Source organism: Curcuma longa, chromosome 1, assembly GCF_044706935.1.
Source record: "Curcuma longa cultivar G26 ecotype Majalengka, Jawa Barat chromosome 1, ITB_CL_G26_1.1, whole genome shotgun sequence".
In the NCBI taxonomy this organism is placed as follows: Eukaryota; Viridiplantae; Streptophyta; class Magnoliopsida; order Zingiberales; family Zingiberaceae; genus Curcuma; species Curcuma longa.
Window position 1 is genome coordinate 403,124 of NC_133861.1, and position 27,835 is coordinate 430,958.

Consider the following 27,835-nt stretch of genomic DNA (forward strand, 5'->3'; position numbering starts at 1 on the left):
GAGAATACCGCGATTAGAACTCGCAAAATCATTCTGTTTTTCCTATCAAAGTTTCGAGTCTTAAAAGTCATTGGAATAAAGCAAAAAAAGACTAGTCCATTCATGTTTTATTGTTGGCTATTGACTTCAATTTTTGTTGCATTTTATCAATTCATCTATGGCATTGTAATAGCTATGTTTAATATGTTACTATAGTTTTTAACAAATATTCTACATTTCTCAATGAGTTAAAGGTAAGTAACATACTATTATTATTATTATTATTATTATTATTATTATTATTATTATTATTATTATATGATAATCTAGATATTGAATTCTTATAAAATCAAATTTCTAAAAAACACAATAAAAATGTGAACTATCCTGAGCCCAAAATTCTGAGCTCACCACATAGACACTAGAACTAGTCAAAGACCAAGTAAAATTCAAACAAAACTTCAGCTATTTTTTGTGAGCAATTATTTATTCCACTGTAAATGTGAAAAATGAGAAACGACCTATTATCATTTCACAAGATAGATGACATTACTAAACTTCTTTGAATCATTTAAAAACGAATAAATCGGATTGGTTCAGTGGATAAGCAACCAGAACACAATAAAGTCACAGCATCCAGCACAATTACACAGCAATTGAGCAAGTGGTATAAAGTACGAAGAAACGCAGATAACAAGATAAATGGCCTTGCCGATCAGAGGCGAGAAATGACAACTTTAAACTCAACAGGTGTATTCTTCTTCACTTGTTTTTGTTTAGGCCCTTCTTCTTGCTTGCTTTGCAAAATCTTCTGTCTTTGCTTCTATCTGGCTTTACTCCTATTGATTGTATGCAAAACACAAGCAATTGAATCATTCAAACGTCAATAGGCAAGAATAAATGTTGCACCACATTTGACTTTAAAAAAAGTACGTGAATGTAGCATAGTTCAGTGAACTAGGAAAAAAAATATATCCACCTGAAGAGAATTGCCAAAAAGAACAAGCTGTGATACATTTGATACCTCCCTTAATGTGTCTCATGTTCCAATAATCATATGCTAAAAAAATTAAATTCTAATGACAGAGAATCTAGCAAAGATTGATGCAAACCTTAATTTCCCCTCAGGTAATTGATCAGCATTATAATTAGCAGACAGAAGCTCAGCCATATCACCAAGTGCAACCTGTGGGAAAAGGTAGTCTGAATCAACAAAAGCTAAATATTGAAAATTAAATGTTGTTAGTTACCGTATGACATTTACCTCACAAAGGAGCAACACCCCTTCTCTGGACTGTGTTGATGCATAATAATAATTTGCACTCTTTGAAAACATATCGGCAAAATAAACTCCCTTGCCAAACATGTAACCAGTAACGGGTGCTTCTGGAGGTGCAATCCTCAGCACTGATGTTCAAGGATCACGAATAAATTCATCAAGAAACTATTAACATCTTTTCAGTTTAATAAAATAATCGAACCTCAAGAAATTCAACAATGAATAGAACCTTCCTAAATGAGAAAATAATTAAAATAAACTTCCATGAAACACATATCAGTAATCATGAAATGTCAATGACAAACAACATTCAATCGACAAAGGGACACCTTGAGAAAGGATTCCGGTCCAGTTTGTGAGTCGAGAGCCATGCCACAGAAGCATCCTATTCTTGGTGTTAGAGTACTGTAACAGAGTAATAATCATTTTAATGAGAAGAAATCAGTAAGAATTTCTGGCATAACTATGTTATAATTTTAACTCTGTATAGGCACACAGTATAGTAAACAAATAGATAAAACATAAAAAATGTGAGACAAATGGATCCATTTTAACCTTTTTGAATCGTTCAAGTTCAGCTTTCCTGAAAACCTTAAATATCTACACGATATCAACAGCATAGCCTGAATGTGTTTTGGCATGTGTATTCAACAAGTACTTCTTTATTTGGTAAAAAAATATCCAATGTTACAATTGACATATGGGGAGATAGCTTATCATAACAAATCTGACAAGAAGAATATCAAGGCTACTATAACAAAACTTTATTGTATAAATTAAAAATCAATATCCTATTTCAAATTTGTAGCTTTTGTAGAATCATTTAGCATCAATCAGTTTTAACATGTAAAAGGAAAACAGAGATTACCATAGAGAATTCCTTGGTATCAACATCGATAGGTGATAGTTCACATTGCAGTTGCTTGTACCGAGAATTTAGAGGGTCATCCGTCAAAGTTAAAAGAAATTGCAGTCATATATGTCAAAAAAGAAAGCCTGCACTGCACTTCGTTTTGTTACTGTTCCAGCTCCTTGCCGACGATAGTCACGCCACCAGACAATATAAGACCGCGTCAACCGACAATTTCACGTCAACGAGAAGGACCTGGCGAAGCAAACACTGAACGAACGAATTAGCAAGGAACCGGGAGATCCTGGCGTGGCCACTCCGACGCTCAAGTTAGGAGATAGAGAAAAATGAAGTGGTAATACATGTCAAGAGAATTCAAGCCCCTTGATTGTCATACCTGCGAGGTTTATATAGGGGTGGAGGGAGCGATATCTTCGGATCTCAACGTTGGTAATTGGTGATAAGGGCGGGAACATCGGACTGACTCCGTGACAGGTTTCGCATATCGGATGGTTTCACAGCGTAAGGTATCTTCTTTGGATGGTTAGGATCCTGCGGGACCAAGTAAGAAGATTTGGTCTATAATCCAACTCTTGCAGATAAATTGCTAAGCTTGCTGAAAAGGTCAGTATGTTGATCCGTTGATATCTACTCCGTAACCTGAGATCGGGAGTGGCTGATTTGTATGTGCGGCTGAGATGCGCAAGTATATGATAATATCAACCAGGATGATGAGATGAACTAGGAATGTCCCGAGCTCCTTGTAGGAGTCGTAGCTGATGTAAATGATGCCCGGACTAGATCATGAGGGAGCATGTGAGGCCAGGACCAAGTCATGAGGTCGGTATATGATACCAGGACCAGGTCATGAGGTCGGCCTGTGAGGCCAGGACCAAGCCATGAGATCGGTATATGATACCAGGACTAGGTCATGTGGTAGACGGGTGATGCCGGGACCATGTCATGGGGTCGGCTTGTGATATTAGAACCATATCATGAGGTAGGCATGTGATGTCCGGACGGGGTCATGAAGTCGGCGTGCGATGCCAGGACTATATCCTGAGGTCGGTGCTTCTAAGCTTATTGTGAGAGGACGGGGTTTATTCGTCGTTGCTCTAAGTGTTGTGGCCCGTGGTAAACTCCTGATGAGGTTTATCCGAGATCAACGTGGGGCTTGTGGGTATCGTGAGGAATTGGGTTATGAGTGTCGAGGTCCAAGGGAACTCGATTTGTATTTTAAACCTAGCGTCGACCTCCCAGTGAGGTCGGCTTTGGAGTTTTGTAGAGGATCAAACTTGGTGTAGGGGTTTGAGGAGATCCAACCTGATAATGAGGTTGGATTCTAAGGGGCGTATTATTATTGAAAAATTATAATTTATAAATATGAGCCAAGAGGAGCTCCCTTTGGATATCAATGCATATGCCGACCTCTTGATGAGATCGGTGTTTTGCTAGATCATTAGTTGGCTTAGGGCTGAAGTACCGAAATTGGTGGGAGAGGAGGTCTGGGTATTTTGTAAGAGATCTTCATGCATTGTACAGAAGGAGGAGCTCTTCCCCTAGGGAAGTCAGTTTCTCCTACCTTCATCATGACTTCGAGGGATCGAGATTTCTTTATCCCTGTCCCATGTCATTGCTCCGTGTTTACCCCGTGTTTCACTCCTTCCCCACGTCACCATGCCACGTGTTTCCACGTCCCCAGGAATTATCTTCGCCGGATTTGTTACCAAAACCAAATGAAATACACATGCACGAACTGTTTCAATTCCAGTTGCTTGTGCTTTGGGTTTAGTGAGTTATCCTTCAACATGAAAAGAACCTCCAGTGGAATATTCTATACAACAAAGCTTGCACTGAATTGGTTAAGCACAACAAATTATGACATATATCTTTGTTGAAAATGTGAATGGAAATAAAGAATTAGAAGGATGGAGAAGACCCTCATATAGAAGAGTCTTAGTCCCCCATTGGTAGTTGAGAGGCAACTTAATTGGTTTATATTGTATCACAAGCATTGATGTTATGAACAAATGCATGGGGAGAGGCTCTCTCTCACGCGTGGGTGCGCAGGGGGTGCAAATCCAGGGCCCGGATTGCACTATCCGCAAGGCAACTTGTGTGCGAGCGCGACCTGCACGCGTCGAATGTCGGACCGGTCAGGGCATAATTTGCCCAAGCAGATCAACCAACATTTTGTCATCCCGTTCAATTTTTATAACGTATAAATTAATGGACGAGTTAATTACTTGATGTTGAAACGATCGAGTATTATTACTAACGTTTCAAATCAAGCCACTAATCATACCATTAATCTCCAATTAATTAGAGATATATTGCGAGGTTATAAAAGAGGAAGTGATGGGAGACTACAGACAGAGCATTCTCGATCCCTCGCTTCCCTTTCCTCTTTTCTTCTGCTTTCCCCAGTGATAGCCTTTGGGTGTAATCAGATCGCCAGAAACGATTAGTGCTTCATCGTTTCTCCGGTCTTATCATTATATCCTGAGAAACAGACATCCGTCTTGACCTGTAAGCACCGCCGGAGAAGACAAATTTGTTTTAAGAAAACTGCGTTAAACGCAGACCTCAGCAACTTGGGTCAGCTCAGCAACTTGGGTCGGCTCGACAACTCAACTCGGCTGAGCAACTTGGGTCGGCTCAGCAACTCAGTGATGGGTTAGGATTTTAATGCATTTTATGGATTCAATTTGAATTTCTACATGAAAATAAAATGCTAAATGATATGAATTGATTGCAATTAAGAAATATTATATTTTTGGGCAATTAATTATAATTTCTGTGATTTTATGGTAAATTTTGCATTAATTAAGCTTGATTGTTTATAGGGTCTAAATTGAACCATGATCGAGCCAAATTGAGCCGAGTCAAGTAAAAATTGGTGATTCGATGGATTCCAAAAGTTCATGATCAAGATTTAAGTTGAATGGGTCGAACCGGAGCTGAATTGGAGCTGAATTGGGCTTGATTTGGAGCTGAACCAGATCAAATTGGAGCTGAACCGGCGCTAAACCACAATTAAACCCGGTTCAAACAGTAACGAACCGGCCGATTTTCAAATCATAGTTATAACGAGAAGAAACACTGTAGCAACAGAGTCGCGATTTTTCCACTGTAGCAGCTTCGTCCCGCGATTTCTTCTTTATTTTTCTCCGCATTTTCTTTGGCGATCTTCGGGTTTTCTTCTTTCAAAATCATTCTCCAACTATTAGAGACGACTACGAGTTTAGATTTGTGATCAATTGGGGGCGACAGTGTCTGTTGAGGGTTTCTTCAGATTGTCTTTGCCGCTGCAATGACCAGCTGAAATTTTCAGATCTAAGTTGATCGAAGTTATCAAGGGCAATCCGAGGGATTCTTTGAATGTTCTTGATAGTTTTCGAGCACTGCATCGCAAGCGTCTTGAAGAATCTTTGGCTGGACTTTCAGATTGGACAAAGTTCTGTTCAGCGCAAGCAAGGAGGGTTTCCGAAGCTGTGTTAAATCGAATTCAATCAAATCAAATCAAGCTGGGTTTGATAGGAGTTTTTCTGGTAGTTTTGATCTTTGATCAAACTTGTGTGACGGCAAGGAGGAGATTGATCATTGAAGGGAAGATCTGAGATCGGTTTTGGAATTTTTGTTTCTGTATTGTTTCTGAAATGCTGTTCCGATTCGTGATCTGATCAAAAACCATGAATTCGTGTTATTGGTTAATGCTTTAGCTTTTAGTTGGATTCTAATTTCTTTAAAGTTTCTTTAGCTTCAATTACTCAACATTTCTCAAACTGAATTTCATTGAATCTCGAATTCTGAAACTCTATTGTTCCTGTTCAGTATCAGATAATTGGTTGTGAATCAGCTAGTGATCGGTTAGTTTAAGCAGTTACAATTTTTAGTGAGTTTAGGAGATTGCATTTTCCATTTAGCTAAATTTTCTACACATGTTTGTTCTTTGCTTGAATGGATCATGAAGTTATGAATTGTTTCATTAGTTAAAGTGTTTGGTGAGCTCTATTTCTTGGTTTAAAGTGTTTAGGTTGCAATTGCTTGTCAGACTTTATATTGATTCATAATTTTGCTTTTAATTGTTGCTTTTGCTTCTTTCTTCAATTACTACATAGGTTCTTGTTTTCAATTTCATGTTTCTTTACATTACCTTTGAAAAACACCAAAACCCCCCATTTTATATAAAAACCCCAAAAAGAACGACATCTTAGCTCGATTCATACAATTCTTTATTAATCCTTGAAAAATACGACTCGTGGCCCATGTATTACATTTACTTGTGAGTTAAGGGTTTTCGATTATAAATTCTAATTTGAAGCTCATTCGTGACATCATTTGTGGGCTTATCACTCAGCTCGGCTCGGCTCAACAACTTGGGTCGGCTCGGCAAGTTGGGTCGGTTCGGCAACTTGGGTCGATTCGATAACTCGGCTCGGCTCGGCAACTTAGGTCGGCTCGGCAAATTGGGTCGATTCAGCAACTTGGGTCGGCTTGACAACTTGGATCGGTTCGATAACTCGGCTCGGCTCGGCTCGGCTCGGCTCGGCACCTCAACTCGGCTCGACAACTTGGGTCAGTTCGACAATTTGGGTCGGCTCGGCAACTTGGGTTGGTTCGACAACTCGGCTCGGCTCGGCTCAGCACCTCGGCTCGGCTTAGCAACTTGGGTCGGCTCGGCAACTTAGGTCGGTTCGGCAACTTGGCTCGGCTCGGCAACTCGAATTAGCTCGTCACTCAACTTTCTCCGATAAAAAGATTGTCAACAATCTTTTACCTGATATTGCTATTGTTAGGACAGCATAATGTCGGCTCGGCTACTCTGTTTCAAATGAGAAATGTTGATGAGGTATAAGCCAAAAATAAATAAAATCAATATGAGAAAGTGGTGAGCTAGTCCTAAATTGTTAATCAATGTTCTTTTAGTCGGTTGCACCTTGCAAGTTTCAAGTTCTATTCTTCAAAATAATAAAAATAAGGATCATAGCTACATAACAGTAACAAACTGTTGGTGCCCCGGTTAGTTTTGATGTGATCAACCAGGTTAAGTTAGGTCCTGTGTTGTTCTAATCCCTCTGCTAAGTGTGCAGGAACTTAGCTACGGAGGAAGTCGAGCATAAGACGTAGTAGACGAGAAGGGTTGCACGGGAAAGTGAGCCGACGGGCTCGATGCAATCCGAGGGACGCGAAAACTACGGAAGAGTACACCGGTGGAGCGAGAAGGATGTGCGCGAAGTCCGAGGGACGAGAAGCCGGGAGGAAGCATGCTCAAGGGGCAAAATGTCGGAGTCGAGTTCGGGTGAGCCTAACTCCGGTTGGCTAAAAATCACCCAACCAAAGATTCTACAAAAATCAACAAAAGTCAAACTATTGACTTTGACCATTGACTTTGACTTTGACCATTGACTTGACCGTTGACTTTGATCGGAGAAGACGACGTAGACAGGCTAGAAACACTTACCACCTTAGCCAACTCACTAGCCTTATGATCATTAAAGCCTAGGGAGGCCAAAATCTTATGACCCTGTTCTTGTTTCTCAGACCAAATACCAAGAAGCATATGGATCGTGGTACCTCTCCCTCCTCACCTATTACCAACATAACAAAAGACCAATCAACCAAGGCTGATGAGATTTAAATTTAGTGGAAAACAAACTTTAAAAAGAGAATTGTTAACAAATTGAAACCCACAATTAGTAATTGTTCGGTAGCAACATATTGCACCTAATAAATAAGGATAAAATCCAAGTTATAATTTTGAAGTTTTTTAAAGATAATTACGTGGTTATGCATGATAATGAGTAAAGAAATTTGTCACAAGTGGAATAATGTGTGTAAACCACAAATGCATAATTGTGTCAAGTAATAAAAATATCATCCTCTGGCATTAATAGTTAAGTACTATGTGCAAAATAGACTATCTACAAGAATCAAATGAGAAAATTTATTGCGAAAAGGAACTAAGTAAAACTGAATGAAAGGTGAAAGGTGATGGAAAAATCAAATCTTGAGACAATTTTATAATTTTGGTTTCATCACGATGAATCATTGACAATTCTCAATGATAGATTACTCGAAAGAGGTTGTCCTAAGATAATCGATCTGTCTATGGGAAGAAAATAAAGAAACTATTCAGAAATATCGATCGTCGATATCGTAGTTCCTTATCTTCTTTGTGGCCTCCCCTTCTCGATCCCTTATCAAGGGATCCTTAGGGTCTCTTTTGAAAAATTCCTCGATGTCTCTAACCATTGTCCCTTGCCTCCTTTTATAGCTTTAGAATCTTGACAAAGTTTCCTAAATAGTAGCAAACCTTGATATAATTTCTTAGAAAGTACGTACAGCTAATAGAATTTCCTAAAATGTATAGGTGGTTTAAAAGATTTTTCCTAAAGAACAAGAGCCAATGAATTTCCTAAAAACAAGGGGGATGCGGCCACATGCCACGATCGTGCTAGGCGACACGACCTAGTCATGTTGTGCACTAAAAGCTCTTTTCTGTCAAAGGGCAGCATGGAACACGGCCATGTTGGCCAACACGGTCTAGTCGTGTTCCATTCTAAATGCTCTAATTTGATACTTTCAGTTGCCTCTTCTTCTTGGATGAACCATAACTATGGCAAGCAACATAGGTTGGTCATGGATTCCCTTGGCTTTTCGTCCCCAAATTTGCTTCAAACGTCAAGATTTCACATCCTAACAATGTAAAGCACAAACCGTAGTCATCCGAACAAATATATAAAACGAATGCAAAAGCAAGAAGGCAACCTAAATAATGCTCATTAAATGGAAAAAAATACATGTTAAATAAGATCCAAAACATATACATGAATTACACATATCATAGAACATTCTAGAGCTTAAAAGATGCATCGAGGAGCATGTCAAGACCATTGAACTTGTAAAGAACAAGCTTCTTTTCTTGGGCAAAGCTTTTGTTGGTGTAGAAAGAGTAAAGGAAGATTGAAAGGTCTTTTGTACAAGCTGTGAATGACGATTTATCTAGTTTTTCATTATTTTTGCTCTCATATTATATAGATTTAAATTATATAGGTGCAACCTTGATTTATTCAATTTTCATTACACTTTTGCTATATATTATATTAGAATGAGATTCTTTTCAAATCAAGATATCAGTCAAAGGAAGATTGAGAAATATCTTGTACAAGGTGCTGACATTGATTTATCCCGTTGTTGTTGTACTTTTATTCTCATATTATATATGCTTGGATACTTTTATATTATAATAAGAGTTAAGAGGATAGAGAAATCCCTCTAGGAGTGGAATTTTGAATCCACTATATTTTTGCTTAATTATTAGATACACTTAGATTCTCTCCATGAACACAGCTTACATAGAACAACATAAAATTGATTTATGTTATGGTACAGCGGTTAGGCCGCGGTTAGGCCCTCCAACGGATAATTAAGCATCTCAAGTTCAAATGTAAATTACAACATATTGTAGGGGATTTTCCCTCTAGTGAGAAGTGAACCTAAGAATGTTGGCCACCTGGATGGGCCTCCACTGTTGCTCGATTTACCATGATAATTAATGGAAAACTTCCATGGGGTCGATCATCCTCAGGATTAATCCATTCTGAGAATTGGATACCTAGTGTTAATTAAAAAAATACATAAATTTGATTTGTGTTATTGCACATAGGTTTACCAAAATTCTACTATGATATTGATGGAAATTATTCCACATTCTAGAGACACTAATTTATGATCTACAAGTGCATGATTTTAGGAAGTGAATTCTAGCGAGTGGAGTAGAGTGGTCGTTAAAGGCATACGTGATAGTAACTGTTAAAATATTTATGGATAATAGCTTACAAAAATATATATTTTAAAATAGGGAATAAATCCCTAAAATTTATATATAAATAAAATCTTTATTTCTTGTAATAAAATAAAATTTCTTATGTTATTTTACATGGTATCAGAGCTAGATTAAGTTTTTTAGGATTTTCTTCTATTCCGCCGCGCGCCTCTTTCTCGTGCGCAAGCCTTAAGCCCGTCGTGCTCTCCAACCCAACCGCGAACCTGACGGTGGTCTTCCTCCCTGTCACACGAGAACTTGACAGCATCCCGTTGCAGCCGCCCCATCTCAAGTTAGGTTCTTTCGAACCTAAATCATCTTCTTCCAAATCGCGTAATTCCTTCGGATCAGCATCCGAATTGCGAATCGAAGCTCTTCTCTCACGACAAACGGTGAGCGATCAGCCACCAGCACCTGCACAGCTCCGAATCGCCTAATTCCTTCCTCTTTACTTGCTGCCTGCGATTGCTTCTGTTCCTCATCGCGCTCCCTTTCGTCCTTCTTGCCCTCACCTTCTCCCTCCTCGGCGTCGTCATCTGCAACGCAGCTTTCCTCTCCCGTGAGAAATCACGGTGCCACAGCGGAACGATTCCATTCCTCTTGGCATCGACGGCCGCCTCCTCCACCGCATCCAAGGCGGATTTTTTAGAAAAACAAATAGGGACACTTAGCAGCGGAATATTAGAAAAACAAACAGGGACACACAAATTTTTTACTTGATTCCTAATCCCCCAGGGATATGATTTTTCTAATCAAATCTGGATGAGATTTGATTTAATTAGAATCATAATTTTATTTCTTCCGCAGACAAAATTAATTATGATTTTTCTAATCAAATTTGGATAAGATTTGATTTGATTAGAATCATAATTTTATCTCTTCCGCAGACAAAATTGGTTATGATTTTTCTAATCAAATCTAGATAAGAAGATTTGATTTGATTATAATCATACCAAATTTTGTGAGATGACTAAGCTATAAAAGATGAGACTTGCAAAGGGAAAATTACAACTAAGCGAATTTTTTTCCCCTCCTTGTGCTAGGACCGACCACATACCTTCCCTCCTTGTGAAGGGTTGGCTTCCCTCCTCCTCTTCTATTCTTATTCTCTTTAGGGTCGGCGGCCCCTAAGAGTGCTTCTCCCCTTGCTCCCCTAGGGCTGCCTCCTCTTCTAGCTCTTCTAGAGCCGAGGCCTTTGGTGCTATTTTCCCCTTAGGGCTGGCGACCAAGAAGAAGGAAGAAGGAAAAGCAAAAGAGAAAGAAAGGAAGGATTAGTTCATTGCTTGCTTGCCATCGGAGTAAAGAGACTTGATGGAATCATCTCAAAGGATCGTTGTCCACACAACGTTCGAGAAGAGGAGAGAAATACAACAGAACATCGAGAGGCATTCAACTCCTTTTAAATATCCCGTAAAGAAGAAGTATAATTTAATGTTTCCGCTATAATTAAGTTATCCCTTTTATCACAGATTCTGTAAACTAAACACAAGAGCCCAATGATCTAAATGTGTTAATCAAACCTTGGTTTGATTAACTATGAGGGCAACTTAAAATCGTTTTTGAAAAAAAAAAATCTGAATTCACCGGAACGATTTTTCAAGATTTTTCCATCACTTGTAATTGATGTTTTTGGTTGGATTACAATAACTAAAGAAGACTTATTTGATCAAGGATAACATAGCTAATGTTATGGAGTCAAATTACAATAACAACTAAAGAAGACTTATTTGGACATGCTATTGCTAATCTTAATACGAGATATTCTTCGAATGGATATTATTTTTTATGCATTGATTATGCTTGTTAATCCAATATTATATAGTTAAATGTTATGAGTTTATAACTACATATAAGATTTGGTTTTTTTTTCATGTTCACATGTAAATTTGATGAAGGGGAGCCTTGGCGCAACGGTAAGGTTGTTGCCATGTGACCTAGAGGTCACGGGTTCAAATCCTGGAAACAGCCTCTTGCCAAAGGCAAGGTAAGGCTGCGTACAATGGATCCTTTCCCCGGACCCCGCATAGCGAGAGCTTCGTGCACCGGGCTGCCCTTTTAGTGTAAATTTGATGTAAGTGTTGAGTATAATGAGTTCTACGATCGAATAAGTCAAGAAGGATATGATTAAGTGGACTGATGAAATAGATAATATTTTTATAGATATTATATTGACAATAAGTTAATGGTAACTGAGTAGGTAGCACTTTCACATCACATCTACTGCATACAAAGAAATGGTAATCATTTACTATGAGAAGACTAAAATTCCATTGACAAAGGATCATTTGAAGAATAGAATGAAAACATTGAAGAGTTACTTTAATTCGTGTTATAATTTGTTTAAGGCTAAGGAAGAAGTTTGGAAGTAAATTATTGATGTAAGTATTGATGGTAGATATTAGTTTGTAATTTATCATTTATATAACTATTATATTTATGATAAAATTAATTTTTATCTAAGTTAATCCATCAAATTAAGAAGTGGAGATATACCCTTGCACCTCATTATGAGAAGTTGTTTGAGTTGTTTGCGCATAACAATGGAAATGGCCAAGGAGCTTCCACTACCACTGAAAGAAATATTAAAATATTTCATGAAGAAGATCAAAGGGATGATGTGCATATGAGTTATGAAGTGGACCTTCATAGTTCACCATTAGTTGAGGGATTAAAAAAGAGAAATTTATATTTGTTGATGCATATGGCAGTAAAAAAAAGTTCAATCATCAATTTAAGTATTAAGTAGGTGTTGTTGCAATTGATAGTTCAAGTTCAATTATCGAGAATGAGTCATTTCGTCAATAAAAGCTAAAAGAGAAACACTACAGATTTAGTTTGTACTAGTACCTATTCCTAGGAGAGAATAAGGAGAAGATGATGCTTGTTATGGGATGTCCATCGGAAAAGAGACTTGTTCTTTTAAGGACGTTTTCTTTCTAATTTTAAATTGTGTTGATTTGAATAATCACAATTTGCAAAGTTTAGATAGGCATTCAAAGTATAGGGTTATAGGTTTATTAGTATTATTAGCATATGAAAGTTAGTTTAATTTTCTAGTTGGCAATAATTTTGTAATAATTGTGGATTATTTTTTAGAATTGTTTATTTTTGAAAAGTTTTTATTTTAATATATGACAGTGGTGTAAGTAATTTGATTTTAATATATAATGACATTCTCAATTTCATTCTTCTAATGACATCTAGTTTTACTATTGAAAAGACCAGTACTTTATTCCACTTCTATGCAGTGTAAGTATATTGTTTGAAAGTTCACAAACAAAAAGGATGGCTACACAAATAAATACTTTTAAATTTTGGATTAAAAACATTAATGTATTGTATGGTAACATATAACATAGTAAAGTATTCACTTTGATGTTATACTTTGAGTTACTGTGAAAAAGTTATGAGGTTGAATAGTGTTTTCTCATTTCTTTTCTGGAAATTCTTGTACCGTGTGAATGCTAAAATGCATGTGCTATGTGTGTTCTCTTACAAATATATATAAACATTTTTTAAAAATAAAATAAAGACATTGGATATTGAAGAACACAATTATAAATATTTTTAATATTTTTTAATTCAATAAAGAATATTGAATTTTTAGTCTAAAAAATTAAAAAGGGTATTTTGGATAATATATTATTTAGTTTTATTTCCTTTGTTCTAAGTAAACAGTGCAATGGATTGATTTCATTCGCCTTCCTCAATTGAAGTAAATAAGCACGGCAAATAAAAGATTCCTTTTCTTTTTCCTAGAGATTTTATTCCATTTTGAATTCTTTTATTTCCTCCGTCTTTACCTCGAAGTAAACAGAGAGACATGTTAGTAGAAGGGAAAATTTTATCATTTCTTATCAAAGTTACTACACTAGTTACTTAGAGTGAGGATAGAAAGAAATAATGAGAGGGGGTGAGGCAAAGATCTAAATAGTACAAATCTAGATTCAATCCCAAATCTTCAAGAGATGTTTAGAGTTATAGATGCAAAGCATATAGCCATCAGATGAAACAACCTAGAGAAGAAAATAGAACTTAAGTAGTGGGTATATAATCAAGGTTGAGAATGTTGTTGCTCTTTATTGTCAAAGGACAAAAAAAAAACAATTCACCATCTATAGCATGATATTTGGATTCAGTTCATGCAATAAACCATCTCTCTAGGTGTGAGTTGTTTTATATTTTGATATGGTGGTGACTAGGATCCTGAGTGTAGAAGAGGGCTCAACGTGGAAGTTTAGGGCTTGGTAAGGCCAAACTTAGTTTGTGGGTAGTTGACCTTTCTCCTAAAGACAGATTTGATTTCACTAAACCACTTAGAATTTAAATAGAAATAACTAAAGAGTAGTTAATGGTTGTTTTAAGTGTGGTTAGTAGTATAATTTCTAAGACAATAAATTATAGGAAGTTTGTATTGTTTGGGGATATCCCCGAGGCATATAAGTGTAAGGAATTGAGAGAAGAACCATCTCTATGGTTGAGTGACACCACATTGGCTAAATCGGCTGCACAAGGGCTCTACCAAGGAGTTAGGTACATGGACCAAATGACTTTGCAATGTGTGATGTAGACAAGGCTAAGAGAAACAAAGCACCTTTTAAACATCACATCACTTTGGAGTTTCAAGTCAATGAACAAAGCAATATGTCACCAACGTGAAGATTGGTGAATTTCGTATATATTGGTCCCAAAAGGCCTAAACACCAAATAACCCCTCTTTTAGGTTATTTTATTGTTTATTGCATGATTTCAAAATGTGATTGCTAGAGATGTGAACTTCTTGTCGGTGGAACATTCTAGAGCCTAAGAGATGCCTCAGGAGCATGTAAAAGTTGTACATGACTGAGAGTCTTAAAGATAAAAATGGTTTGCTTGTTCAAGAGAGATTTTGAATGTTTAGAAAGTGCTTAGATGTAATGTTTTTCCAAAGATGTTAAGAGAGGAGTTCAGAGATGAAATGTGAACTTCAATTTATCAAGTTTTCATTCCTTTTGGATTTATATTATATAGACTTGGAAGTTCTCTTTAGATATGATTATGTCAACCCATGTTAAATTATTCTCATAATTATGTAAACGAAAATTTGACTGTGTCCTTATAGTGAAGGTTGTTATGTATTCTAGAATAACGGGTTTTGGTTTTATAAGTTTTGGGTTTAAAAGAGTGAATAGTAAGTGGTGCTAAAGTGGTCTCCAAGTCAATTGAAAAGTATTAGAGGTACTTGTGATCCAATCATCATGAATTTATTAGAAAATTGAAACATTAGTAATTCCACAAGACACTATTAATAAAAAAAAGTGGACCATGAAAAGTATCTGAAAGTGTCTAATCCAATATAAACTTACTTACCAAAGATAATGGTCAAGCTATCAAAAGGAATCAAATGATTAAGTTTTGCAGAATTGAGTTAGGTTAAATTTAGGTCTTACAAAATAAGAATCAATTTCGGATTTTAGGCTATGGTCATGTTCAGGTAGATAGAAAAAGAAGGTAGCTCACACAGCTACCACAAGAAAATAGAGCATAAGAAAAAATTAAGCATCACTAAAATATCATAGTTACCTACTAACCTGATTTCAATTTTTCATCTATGGTCTTATCAAGAGCCCTTTGTGCTGATTCAATCAAGGGAATGTCACAAACCATTTTTGCCCCCAAAACATTAGTAGTAGTAGAAGGAACCCAAATATCATCGTGAATGAAATAAAAGGAAAAAAAAACTTCTTTTATTAGTTACTAGAAAAGACACACATCTATGTTTGACAACTTCACACACTTCACAATGAAAACTCTAAAACATGGGTGTCCAAGTCGGTGGTGGCAAAGCCAAATCTTATCATTATTAGATAGATAAATTTATAAAACTAAAAAGGAAGGTAATTTGTCTTTGGTAATGTTTGATTGCCTCAACGTTCCAAGATAGTCGAGTCCATTCTGTTCTTTAGCATGCCTAATCATCTTCCCCAAATCCTTATCATGAAATACACAATTATGATGGAAAATCTCAGCACAACATAAATCTCGAGAAACCTTTTGGATAGAGAGAAGGTTTATGGAGAATCTAGGGGCATAAAAAACATTTCTTAAGATTATTGATAAGGTTACCTATGCTAGCTATAGTAGTAAAGAACCATCAACTATTGCTATTTTCTTATTGCATGGAGAATCCATCGAAAAGACACTTGGTGAATGGGTTATAAGATCAGCAGCTCTTGATTCCATGATCCAATGGTTGAAAATAGTTGTATCTAACATATGTTATCCAATAGAGAATGGAAACATATCTAAGTGCACTAATGAACCAGTAGTTGGAATTTTGTCAAGGTTACCAATAAGATATCTCAGCCTAACAATCTATCCTTATTTGTTATCCTTTATGTCCCCACTCTTGACTAAGTGATTTTCCATGAAGCTTCCAACACCTCACGAGTACAACATGACTTTTTACAATAAGTGCACCATAAACTATACGATCAAGAGTTGGTACATTTTGTAATCCTCTAGATTGTTGAGATCAAATGACCTTCTTTGACTTTGTTATAGCAATTGTTTCTAGAACTTTTCATTTTATAAGTCAAACTTGTGTAAGTATTGATACGAGATAGGAAAAAATCAAAGAAAAGTCTTGCTATAAGAGATATAGTTAAAAAAAAAATCCAACTATGAAAACTGATGCATGGAAAAATCAACAATAAAGGTGGAGTGACAAAGAAAAATCCAACTATGGGTGGGTAAAAGGAATCTAGCTACAAAGGCTAATAAAACAAAAAATAGATAATGAAACCGGGTAAAAGGAATCTCACTACAAAGGCTAATAAAACAAAAAATAGGTAATGATAGCTGGTAAAAGGAATCTAGCTACAAAGGCTAATAAAACAAAAAAAAATAGGTAATGAAGGCTGAATAAAGGGAAAAATTCAACTATAAAGGTTGGTAAAAGGAATCCATATATGAATATTGGTAATAGGAAAAAACAGTAATGAAGGTCGATAGAAATCCAACTATAAAGGTTGATTTAGGGTTTTGATTGAAGGCATCACAAGGAAAAAGAAAAAAAATAATAACAGAGAGGAAAAAAATACAAAGCCTATAATTAGTCAACATAAAAGGAAAGAGATTTTAAAAGATAAAGATGATGGGGAGAGAAAGAAAAGAGATTATAACAGTAATACTTAACTCAAAAACTTATTCAATATATGGGATCCTAATCACTTTATTGATAACACTAATAGATTTTTCTAATAAAATCCCTAAAAACCTCTAATGGAATTATTAAACAAAAACTAATATTTACAATATCATGCTTTCCCACATCCTCATATAGAACTTTCCATTAGGAGGTGGAAGCCAAAGTCTCATATTGATAGATATTACATAGGGCCATGTAAGAGATGATAATGCAACTAAAATGAGGTTGAAAAGGCAATTCAATGAGATAGATTCAATATTATATTAACATATTTTTTGTTCAACCAGAAATTAAACCATAGCAATAAAAAGGTCAAATGTAGTTCAAAATATCATCAAGTATCATGATCAGCTATTCCGTGAAACGCATGAGCATACTTATTATATTGAAGTTTAACTTCTTTTAGATGCTATATTCATGATTTATATTTTCTATTGATAAAGGTGAAAGGGGTAAGGCAGATCAAATAACAAAAACACTTGACATGGTATTTCATAGAACCAATGGTAATAATTACATCCATCTAATGTCAAATAGTTGGAGACCCCAGTTTCATTTTGTCGTTTATATTAGATTTATTTCACACATGGTAAAACATAAGTAAAGATTGGGATCGTAGACAATCTCCTACTGCCTACTAATACTTGAGGAAATAGCTAATGAGTTGCAAAAGGAAAAATTCCTCCACATAGTTAGTAGAAGATTCTTCCATATCTAATCTCAATATCGTTTTCTTTTCTTTTATGGCACAAGGCTAATATTGTGTACATAAGACATGTTACATGGGATTAGAACCCAAGACCACCCGAACACAACGGAATGCCCTAGCCATCATAAACACGGGCACATGTAGAAAGCTTTCTAAATCTAAGCAACCATAAGGAAACAACCTTGATCAAAGAATGACAGAAAGAGTGCTACAATTATTAAGTATTGTAATAGTTAAACTAGAAATTTGGTTGAATGAATCAAAAATCATTAACAGTGTGGAAGAAATCCAACTGAGTGTGGAAGAGATCCAATTGACCATCTACCAAGATACTCATAAGAAGGGCGCTCAACGACCATCTGCATTCACAACTACTGCCAAGACCAAAACCACCCTAAACATCCAAACGAAAGCACAGAAGAAAGAGCAGGAGGGTTCTATAGCTTACTTGGGCATTTATTGGCAGCAGCCATCTCAGGTTTCCTAAACGAAACAAGGAAACGTATCAATAAATGAAAAATCACAAAAAGTGGATTGACGATCTAGAAGGAAGCTTACGCAGTAGGTAGAGAAAAGACGAGGGCGGAGGAACGGAGGTACGACTACGTGATAGGCAGCCGCGTGAGGGAAATGAAGCAGCCGCTGGGAGGGAGGACAAGTGAAGCAGCCGCTGGGAGGGAGGACGCCGCTGAGGAGGACGGAGACGGAGAGACGTGTGGCGCGGTTGGACGGCATGGAAGCGGGAATGGGAATTTGGGGGCTGGAATTTGGCGCGGTTGGACGAGACGTGTGGCGCGGTTGGACGGCATGGAAGCGGGAATGGGAATTTGGGGGCTGGAATTTGGCGCGGTTGGACGGCGTGGAAGCGGGAATGGGAATTTGGGGGGCGCGGTTTAGGTTTACTAACACAGGCGGGAATGTTGACGTGGTGGCATAATCGTAATTTGGGATAATTTAGGATTAAAATTATTAAAATTTTATTATCGACCTAGAATGAGACATGACTTTTAACTTAGGATTTCAACGAGGAATAACTTTTGACTGGAGAATCAGAACAAAGCACGGTCAGATACATTTAGAAGGTCTCTAAGAAAGAGAAATACTGGCCCAGTTTTGGACCCATCCGACATCGTTTAATGCTCCGTCCACACCTCCGAAGTGTTTTTCCACTAGTTATATGAATCGAACTAGAATAAGACATGATTTTTGACTGGGGCCTTCAACGAGGCATAACTTTTGACTGGAGAATCAGAATGAGGCACGGTTGAAAGTGTTTCGAAGCTCTAGGCGATAGCTACATATTTGCCTTCAGGTCCAAACCCATCCGGCATCATTTAATGCTCCGTCCGCACCTCCAAAGTGTTTTCCCACTTGTTATATGAATCGAACTAAAATGAGACATGACTTTTGATTGAGGCCTTCAACAAGGCATAACTTTTTACTGGGAAATCAGAATGAGGCACGGTCAGAAGCGTTTTGAAGCTCTCGATGAGAGCTACATATTTGCCTTCAGGTCCAAACCCATCCGACATCGTTTAATGCTCCATACGTATCTCAAAAGGTTTTTTCAACATGTAGACTGAACTTCAAATGGACATAACTTTTGACTGGGGAATCAGAACGAGGCACGGTCGGATCCGTTGGAAAGCTCTTTGAGAGAGGTACGATTTGGTATTGGGTTTACCCATACCCACCCACTTTTGGCCCCTTTTGGGATCGTTTAGTGCTCCATCCGCATCTCTAAAAATTTTTTCACTATCCATAATAAACTTTAATGGGGCATAACTTTTGACTGGGGAATCAAAATGAGTCACAGTCGGATGCATTTCGAAGCTCTCTGTGAGATCTACATACTGGTCCAGTTTCAGACCCATCTGATATCGTTTAATGCTCCGTCCGCACTTCCGAAGTGTTTTTTTAATTTTTTTTGGGTCATGCCAATGAATAATATAGGTTAGGGGTTGATTAAGGCCGTTGATGAGATGATGAGAGAGGGGGTTGATTAATGATGATGAGAGAGGGGGTTGATTAATGATTAAGGGGGGTGGTAGTGATATATGTTTAGTGTTGTTGAGTGATGTTGAGGAAAGTGTGTGAGTGATAGGTATGGGTATGTGTGAGGATGATATAAATTTTTTTTTATCATCACCACTATTATCACTATCATCACTATCACTATCACTATACCACTACCACTATCACTACCACTATTACTATAACCACCACCACTACCACTACATAATTACTATCACTACCACTATCACTATCACTATCACTACCACCACTACCACTACTACTATCACCACTACCACTATCACTATCACTATCACTATCACTACTACCACTACCACTACTACCACTATCACTATCACTATCACTACCACTACCACTACTACTACCACTACCTACTATCACTACCACTATCACCACTATCATGCTCTACTACTACTACCACTACCACTATCATCATCATCATCATCATCATCACTATACCACTCCTTCACCACCCCTCCTAATTATCACTCCTAGCTAAAGAATATATATAATGTTATTACTACCATCAACGTCATCACCATCATCATTACTACCACTACCATCACTCCATCATCATCACCATCACTATTATTACCACTACACTACATTAACACATTAACATCACCATTAATTCCTACCATTACACCACCACAATCCATCATCTCCTCAGCATTAGGAACACCACATTTCCCAGCACTAAGATCCTTTATATTATCTATTAAAATTGTATTCTCTCTTTATATAAAATTTCTAAAAACTTTTTTTTATTGTTTTAAAATTTTATATACATTTATGTTACATTTTAAAAAAAATAATTTATAATTGTTACTTTTTTATAGTGAAGAGACAAGTGTGATTTTTTTCCTTTTGATATGATAATGATATGGTACATGAAAAATATAAAAAAAACATTTTTGAGGTTCTTGCATTACATTGGAGATGCCCTTAATCAGTCATTCACACTATTAAGTTTTTTGAAAGTAGTAAAAAAAAAACGGTGTCAAAAACCTATCAACATTATTTGGTTTAAATATTTGGAACCTAAGAGGCCGTTTGGATTGATCAATTTTTATTTTTATTTTTTTATTTTTTAGAAATTACTATTTATTTTGTGTTTTCCAATTTCATCTTCTAAAAAATGAGAAGTCATTTTCTAAGAAAATAAAAAATAATAAAATATTAGTTTCTATAGAGAATGAAAATGTAGTTGAAAAATAGAAAATAAAAAAAGACGGCTACAATGTTGAACGCCTCCTCATCACACGATTATTTTATTAAAATAATTAATATAATTTGATAATTTTAGTTTAATAAAATAATTTATTAAAAATAATTATTTTAATAAAAGATTACCTTTTGTTGTTGTGGCTTGCTGCTTTTTCTTAATCATTAGGATGAAGGAGGATACATTGAAGACAATATTATTTGGCTTATATCCCTTCTGAATGCTTGCCTGGCTTAATGTTAATTTCAGGTTCACTAGACCTGCTGCTTAAGGATTTAGCCACGTTCCTATCTATATCTCCATTGGCTGAAAAACATTGATTCCCAATGTCTCCCATCTGATCCATATTGCTAGTATAAGAGCTTCCCATGGATGAATGAACATTAATTTCAGTAGCACAAGAGAATTTTTTATGTAAGGATTGAACACTTGTGCTTCCTGCAATAAACTTGGTAAGAGGACAGGAATTTTGTGCATTTCTATATCTTGAAGAGATATCTTTAAGTGGCTCTCGATTATCAAGAACTTTGAATTGTTTTGAGCAAGTCTAACAAGAAATGCCTAATTCATCTGAGCACTTATTGCCCTCTAAAGTGGTAGAATTCTCATCAATCCGGAAGCACACAAGTTCAGGATTAGTAGCCAGCCAATGTTTGTGAACTAGAAGCAGCACTTTTCCCTGAAACTCTTATTGAGCTCGACTTTCCAATTGGTGGTGTCAGAGGAGGTTTATTGGATGCCCAATCAAATGTATCACAAGATGACGGTGCACTATGAGAATAAGAACTCTCCATGAATGAAAAGTCAAAAGTAGATTCTGAACTACCATGTAGAGATGCTTTGGCATGTTCATTTGTCCTAAATTGCTCTCCATAATCATTATGAAGACAAAGGGGGTCATTTAATTTCACATACTCCAAGAATCCATCAGGCAATGATTGAAAAACATTAGGAAGCTTATTGATTTTATAGTTTCCTAATGCAGCGATTGTAGGTGTAATCAGACTTCTTAAACTACCTTTTTGAACATTTAAAGAGAGAAGTTGTAATATCCTAGATATAGGGTTTGAACTAACCAATTAAAGATCAAGTCCTAATTAGTTCGAATCAGGTGGATTGAAACATAAATTAGCCAAGCTCATTTAGCATTTAGGTTAACTAGGTCGAGTTGAATCTAGAATTAGGTTAAGATTAAGATAAAATAAAGTGAATGAGAAGATTCGTCTCGCAAAGACGAATCAAATAAATTTGGTTTAAGTTAAATCGAAAATCATTTAGTTAGTGAACCAAACGAATCAAGATTGAATTAAATCAAACCAAATTGATTTGATTCATATTGGAAGAGGTTTTGATAAAATAAAATAGATGAAAAGATTTATCTTGCAAAGATGAATACAACAAAATTGATTTTAGTTAAATCGGAGATCATTTGGTTAGTAAACCAATCGAACCAAGTTTGAATCCGGTTCTCTACAGTAATCGAGTTCAATCGTTATAATAAATCTTAGGTTTTAAATTGATTTAGCACAGTAAATCCTAAGTTAAGCCGGTTCAACCCAATACTCCTCCTCAATAAAACAGGGGAGCGCCCGACTCTTCTCCCCCGTCACCATGGCCGACACCGCCGCTCGCCGCTTCTCCTCTTTCCCTGCCCCGTGCCGCGACTTCTTCCCCGTGTGCCCCTGCGCTCCTCAGCCGGCGCCACTTGGAGCCTACGCCACCGACGCCGGAACGCCTCCCTCCTCCTTCGATTGACGTCACCTCCGCTGCCGTCCAACCGACGCCGCCCGAACTGGTACCGCCCGTCGCCCGTCGGCTGCCACTGTCCCTTGCCAACCGCAACCTCCTTGCCGGTAAGAAAAAGGGTTTCATCTTTTCTGCAACCGAGATAGGGTTTCATCTCTTAGTTCTTATGATAGTGGTTGTGGTGGGTGGCTGTGAGGATGCTAGAAGCTTACAAACTATACCATTTTATGAATTTTGAACATGATAAATTCTTTACGATTGGTTTGGGTAAATTGGTATGGTTCTGTCATTTTAGGAATCTTAACTTTGATGACTTTTCGTGTGAATTTGGTAACATACTTGGGCAATGATTCTAATCCCTTAGTTAGAAATAGTAACGGTGAATCATCATAAAAGGAATGCAATATGAGTTAGAAGAAGAATCATGTAGGACTTTTAGAATAAATCTGGTATTACGAGAAGAAGTTATAGTTGAACTAAATATTCACTAGTTTCAATGGAAGATTTGAAGGGGCCACCAATTTCATTGAAGGTTAAATTCTAGAAAGATTATTTAGAATGAATGAATGAGCTATTAACTAAGGTAATATCTAATTGATGGAGCATAAGGTGATGTCCACTGGTAACTCTGGTTAATCTCATAAAATGTATGTATCATTAGAAATTGTATACTTTTCTCAATTTCAATAGCCAAATTTTGTTATCTTTTAATGCCATTAAATCTAATGTCTAATGTTTAGAGAACAATGAGAAATTTGATCTTAGGTTTGAGTAGATCGTTGACTATAAATAGAATTTCATAAAATAAAAGTTTATGTAGGAGATGTGTGAAGGAACTTTTCTAAGAGGAAGAGGATCTTCCCTTGTGATATGTTCTCCGATTGCTATGTAGAAGACATTTATTAGATCCTATTATACGGAGAGATTTTGATTTTGACGTATGTCACACCAGGTGGGTACTCCTGTGCTTGGTCAACACAGGTTCTCCTTTCGTAGTGCACGATTACTTTATTACTATTCTTATCATAGTCGTTGCTTGATTCATGGCTTGATACTTACCTTTGACCTTAATATGATCTCTTGTATGTTGCTTTTATCTGTCTTGTCGATACTTTTGTTACTGATGATGCTTATCTTGTTGATACCTTGTGATACCTGTTGCTTGCTACTTGCTAGTTGACCCTTGATATGATCTAATAACTATCCTATTGCTTCTGCTGTTAACCTAGTTGACCTTTGACATGATCTAATGCTATTCTGTTGCTACTCCTGTTGACCTAGTTGATATCTTGAGTCACTTGTTGCTGGATACATAACCGTTCCTTGGATAGGATTAGTTGGCTATCTAATACAGTCTCCCAAGCCAGAGAGGCAATGAAGAGTTTCAAGCATGCAAAAGCTTTGGTAGATTAAGAAAACAATTCAAACAGATATTAATCATATGACATTATTCTTATAAGTGACGCTGGATCTCTCCCTAATTTCTCTTAAGCTACAAACTATTGCACAAATAAATTATAATTAGTATACCTGAAGTCTTGAGTTTTTCTAGTTTATGTATTATGGAAGGACATTTCAGTACCTCTCTCCCTCCCACACTGATTTTGCCTTTGATGAAATTCTTCTGAGTGACTGCCTGAGACAACCTTTGCTACTTCACAATTAAACTTGGATCTAGAGGGAGATATCTTCTGTATTTCTTCAAGTGAAGCAGAGGGAGATATCTTCTGTATTTCTTCAAGTGAAGCACTTTGTAAACTTCCATCCTGTGCAGGCATAAACTGACGAAGCCTTGTTTTTGGAGTAGTAGCCAGGCTCCTACTGTCTGAATAGAAATTCAATTTTCTCCTTTTTGGCCATGATATTTCACACACTTTTGCTGTCAAATTTCTTAATCTTTTTGAACTAGTTATGTTATTAGTCCCATCAGGGTCTGAATAAGAAAGTCCCTTGATGTTTCTACGCAAGCTTCTCAGTGAGTATTTAGATTCTAATGAATGATTTTTCAATTGAGCACCAGATTCTGGTTGAGTTGAACCAGAAGTTGCAGTCAACCTTCCTGCAGTAACATTTCCTGTATCATGCACAATATTAGGAGCGGATGCAGCAAAGTCTGTCTCTTATGATTCTGGGCAAGTATTTACAGCATTATCAATCTGAAGATCACGCTGTGCTGGATTAAGTCTGTCTTGTAATTTTCTTCTCTTGTGTGCTTCATTGAACTTCTAGCAGATTATTTCAAACCAGATCATGTGAAGTTTCACAAGATCTAGAATGAATCTTTTCCTCATGATCATGAGGATTTGCACTTAAATATTCTGAACGACTTGATAGTTGTAGTGTGTTCCTTAAGACAATCAAGTGATCTAGATGAAGACACTTCATCAGTAACTTTACTTTGAAGACCAGACGAGTTCCTATCACTAGTTATGGTATGCTACATGGATTATGTTCTGCAGATGATCCAGATGAAGCTGCTTTATCACCAACTTTACTATGAAGAGGAAGTGAGTTCCTAGTAAATGATTGATTGATGGCTTGATCAGGCATTACCTAGTTATTCTCCTGGAGTTGCATTTAACAGTAACCTCATCTGTTTTGTTCTGTTAAGATATTCCTCAGATCCCTTTTGCTTTGACCTAGTTATTCTATGTGGATTGCATTCTATAGGTAATCCAGGTGAAGCTTCTTTATAACCAACTTTATTATGAAGATCAAGTGAGTTTATAGCATGATCAGACATTAAAGGTGTAGCCACTGACATAGTTAATCTCCTAGCGTTTCCTTCAACAGTCACCTCATCTCCAAATTTAGCAGTCTGTTCTGCTCCAATAAAATACTCATCAGGGTCCTTTTGCATTGATTTGCCACATTGGATTCTTACAACAGAGTCAGACACTGGTGAGCCCTCAACAACTTCAGAGCATAGAGTGTTACAATCTCTTTGATCATCCTTTTTGTGACCCATAATTGGAGCCACATTAGTATGTTCTTTATGAATAAACTCTGTAGAAATGCAAATTTCACTTGCCAATGGAGTGGGAAGAGGACCTACCCCTCTCAAGTCATTTCACAAAGTCAGACTAGAGTCAAGCTAAACACCCAATCCTTTTCCCGAAGTTACAGATCCATTTGCCGACTTCCTTTGCCTACATTGTTCCGTGGGCCAGAGGCTGTTCACCTTGGAGACCTGATGCGGTTTATTTCCAGATATGTATCGCTCCCGAGGATCAGGAGAAGACCACCTTCACCTGCCCGTTCGGGACCTTCGCTTATCGACGGATGCCATTCGGACTCTGCAACGCCCCAGGAACCTTCCAGCGATGTATGGTAAGCATTTTTGGAGATTTATTAGAACATTGCATGGAGGTGTTTATGGACGATTTTTCGGTATATGGCACATCTTTCGATGCATGTTTGGATAACCTGTCACGAGTTTTGCGCAGATGTATTGAGACTGATTTGGTGCTGAATTTTGAAAAGTGTCATTTTATGGTTGAGCATGGCATTGTACTAGGTCATATTATTTCTAGTGATGGCATCAGAGTAGATCCTGCTAAAATTAGTGCTATATCTGCTTTATCTTACCCCGCATGCGTGCGGGAAGTGCGATCTTTCCTTGGACATGCAGGTTTCTACAGGCGCTTCATTAGGGATTTCAGTAAGATTGCTCTGCCATTGACAAAATTGCTGCAGAAAGAGGTGGTGTTCGACTTTGATCAGAAGTGCAAGGAAGCTTTTACCCAGCTGAAGGCAGCTCTTGTATCAGCACCCATTATCAGACCTCCAGATTGGACCCTCCCATTTGAGTTGATGTGCGACGCTTCGAACTATGCAGTGGGAGCAGTTTTGGCACAGAGGGTTGATGGAGCACCTCACGTCATTTCATATGCTTCGAGAACCCTGGATGCTGCACAAGCGAACTACACGACCACAGAAAAGGAGCTTCTTTCCATTGTGTTTGCTTTAGATAAATTCAGATCATATTTGCTATGCTCTCATGTGGTTATTTTCTCTGATCATGCAGCTTTGAAGTACCTCCTAAAGAAGCCTGATGCAAAGCCAAGACTTATCAGATGGATGCTTCTGCTCCAAGAATTCGACGTGGAGATACGCGATAGGAGCGGGAGGGAGAACCTGGTAGCAGACCACCTGAGCAGGATTGCGGGGGACGAGGAGCCTATACCGATTGACGATGCTTTTCCAGATGAGCAGCTTTTACAGCTGCAGGGTGAGTCCCCATGGTATGCTGATTTGGTTAATTTTCTGGTTGCACATATTTTTCCTGCACAATTTACAAAAGCACAGAAAGACAAATTCAAAAGTGAGGCGAAATATTATGTGTGGGACGAACCTTATTTATGGAAATTTTGTAGTGACCAGATTATTAGACGTTGCATTCCTGACTCTGAGTTTCAGTCTATTTTATCATTTTGTCATTCTTCTGCATGTGGTGGACATTTTAGCTCCAACAGAACTGCTAGGAAAGTGTTAGAGTCTGGATTGTATTGGCCTACCCTGTTTCGTGATGCATATATTTTTGTAAATCTTGTGATAGGTGTCAACGAACTGGGAACATAGGACGTAGGAATGAAATGCCTCAGCATAATATGTTATTTTGTGAGATTTTTGATGTATGGGGCATTGATTTCATGGGTCCATTTCCTGCATCTTTTGGATTCTTATATATTCTTGTTGGCAGTTGATTATGTTTCCAAATGGGTGGAGGTCATACCCACCAGGACTGACGATTCTAGAGTTGTTGTGGATTTTGTCAGGTCTCACATCTTTTGCAGGTTTGGGGTACCCAGGGCGATCATCAGCGATCAAGGGTCCCATTTTTGCAACCGACACATGAAGGCCATGTTATGCAAGTACGGGGTAATGCACAAGACTTCCACACCCTATCATCCCCAAACAAATGGTCAGGCTGAGGTGTCGAACAGAGAAGTCAAGCTGATTTTGGAAAAGACAGTGAGCCCAGACAGAAAAGATT

The 27,835-nt window shown here is 37.2% G+C and overlaps 1 protein-coding gene and 1 pseudogene across 1 annotated transcript; both read right to left on the reverse strand.

Annotated features, from left to right (window-relative positions):
• Positions 1–528: 528 nt before the first annotated feature.
• LOC141841029 (poly [ADP-ribose] polymerase 2-like) lies at positions 529–18,575 on the reverse strand. The gene is made up of 6 exons (XM_074729509.1): positions 18,393–18,575; positions 18,283–18,317; positions 1,588–1,663; positions 1,244–1,386; positions 1,092–1,165; positions 529–818 (listed from the first exon to the last, which is right to left on the reverse strand). Exons 3-6 carry the CDS (start codon positions 1,640–1,642, stop codon positions 803–805), a joined length of 288 nt encoding a protein of 95 aa, XP_074585610.1. The 5' UTR covers positions 1,643–1,663; positions 18,283–18,317; positions 18,393–18,575; the 3' UTR covers positions 529–802.
• Positions 18,576–20,015: 1,440 nt separating this feature from the next.
• LOC141812696 (uncharacterized) lies at positions 20,016–25,971 on the reverse strand (annotated as a pseudogene).
• Between the last annotated feature and the right edge of the window lie 1,864 nt (positions 25,972–27,835).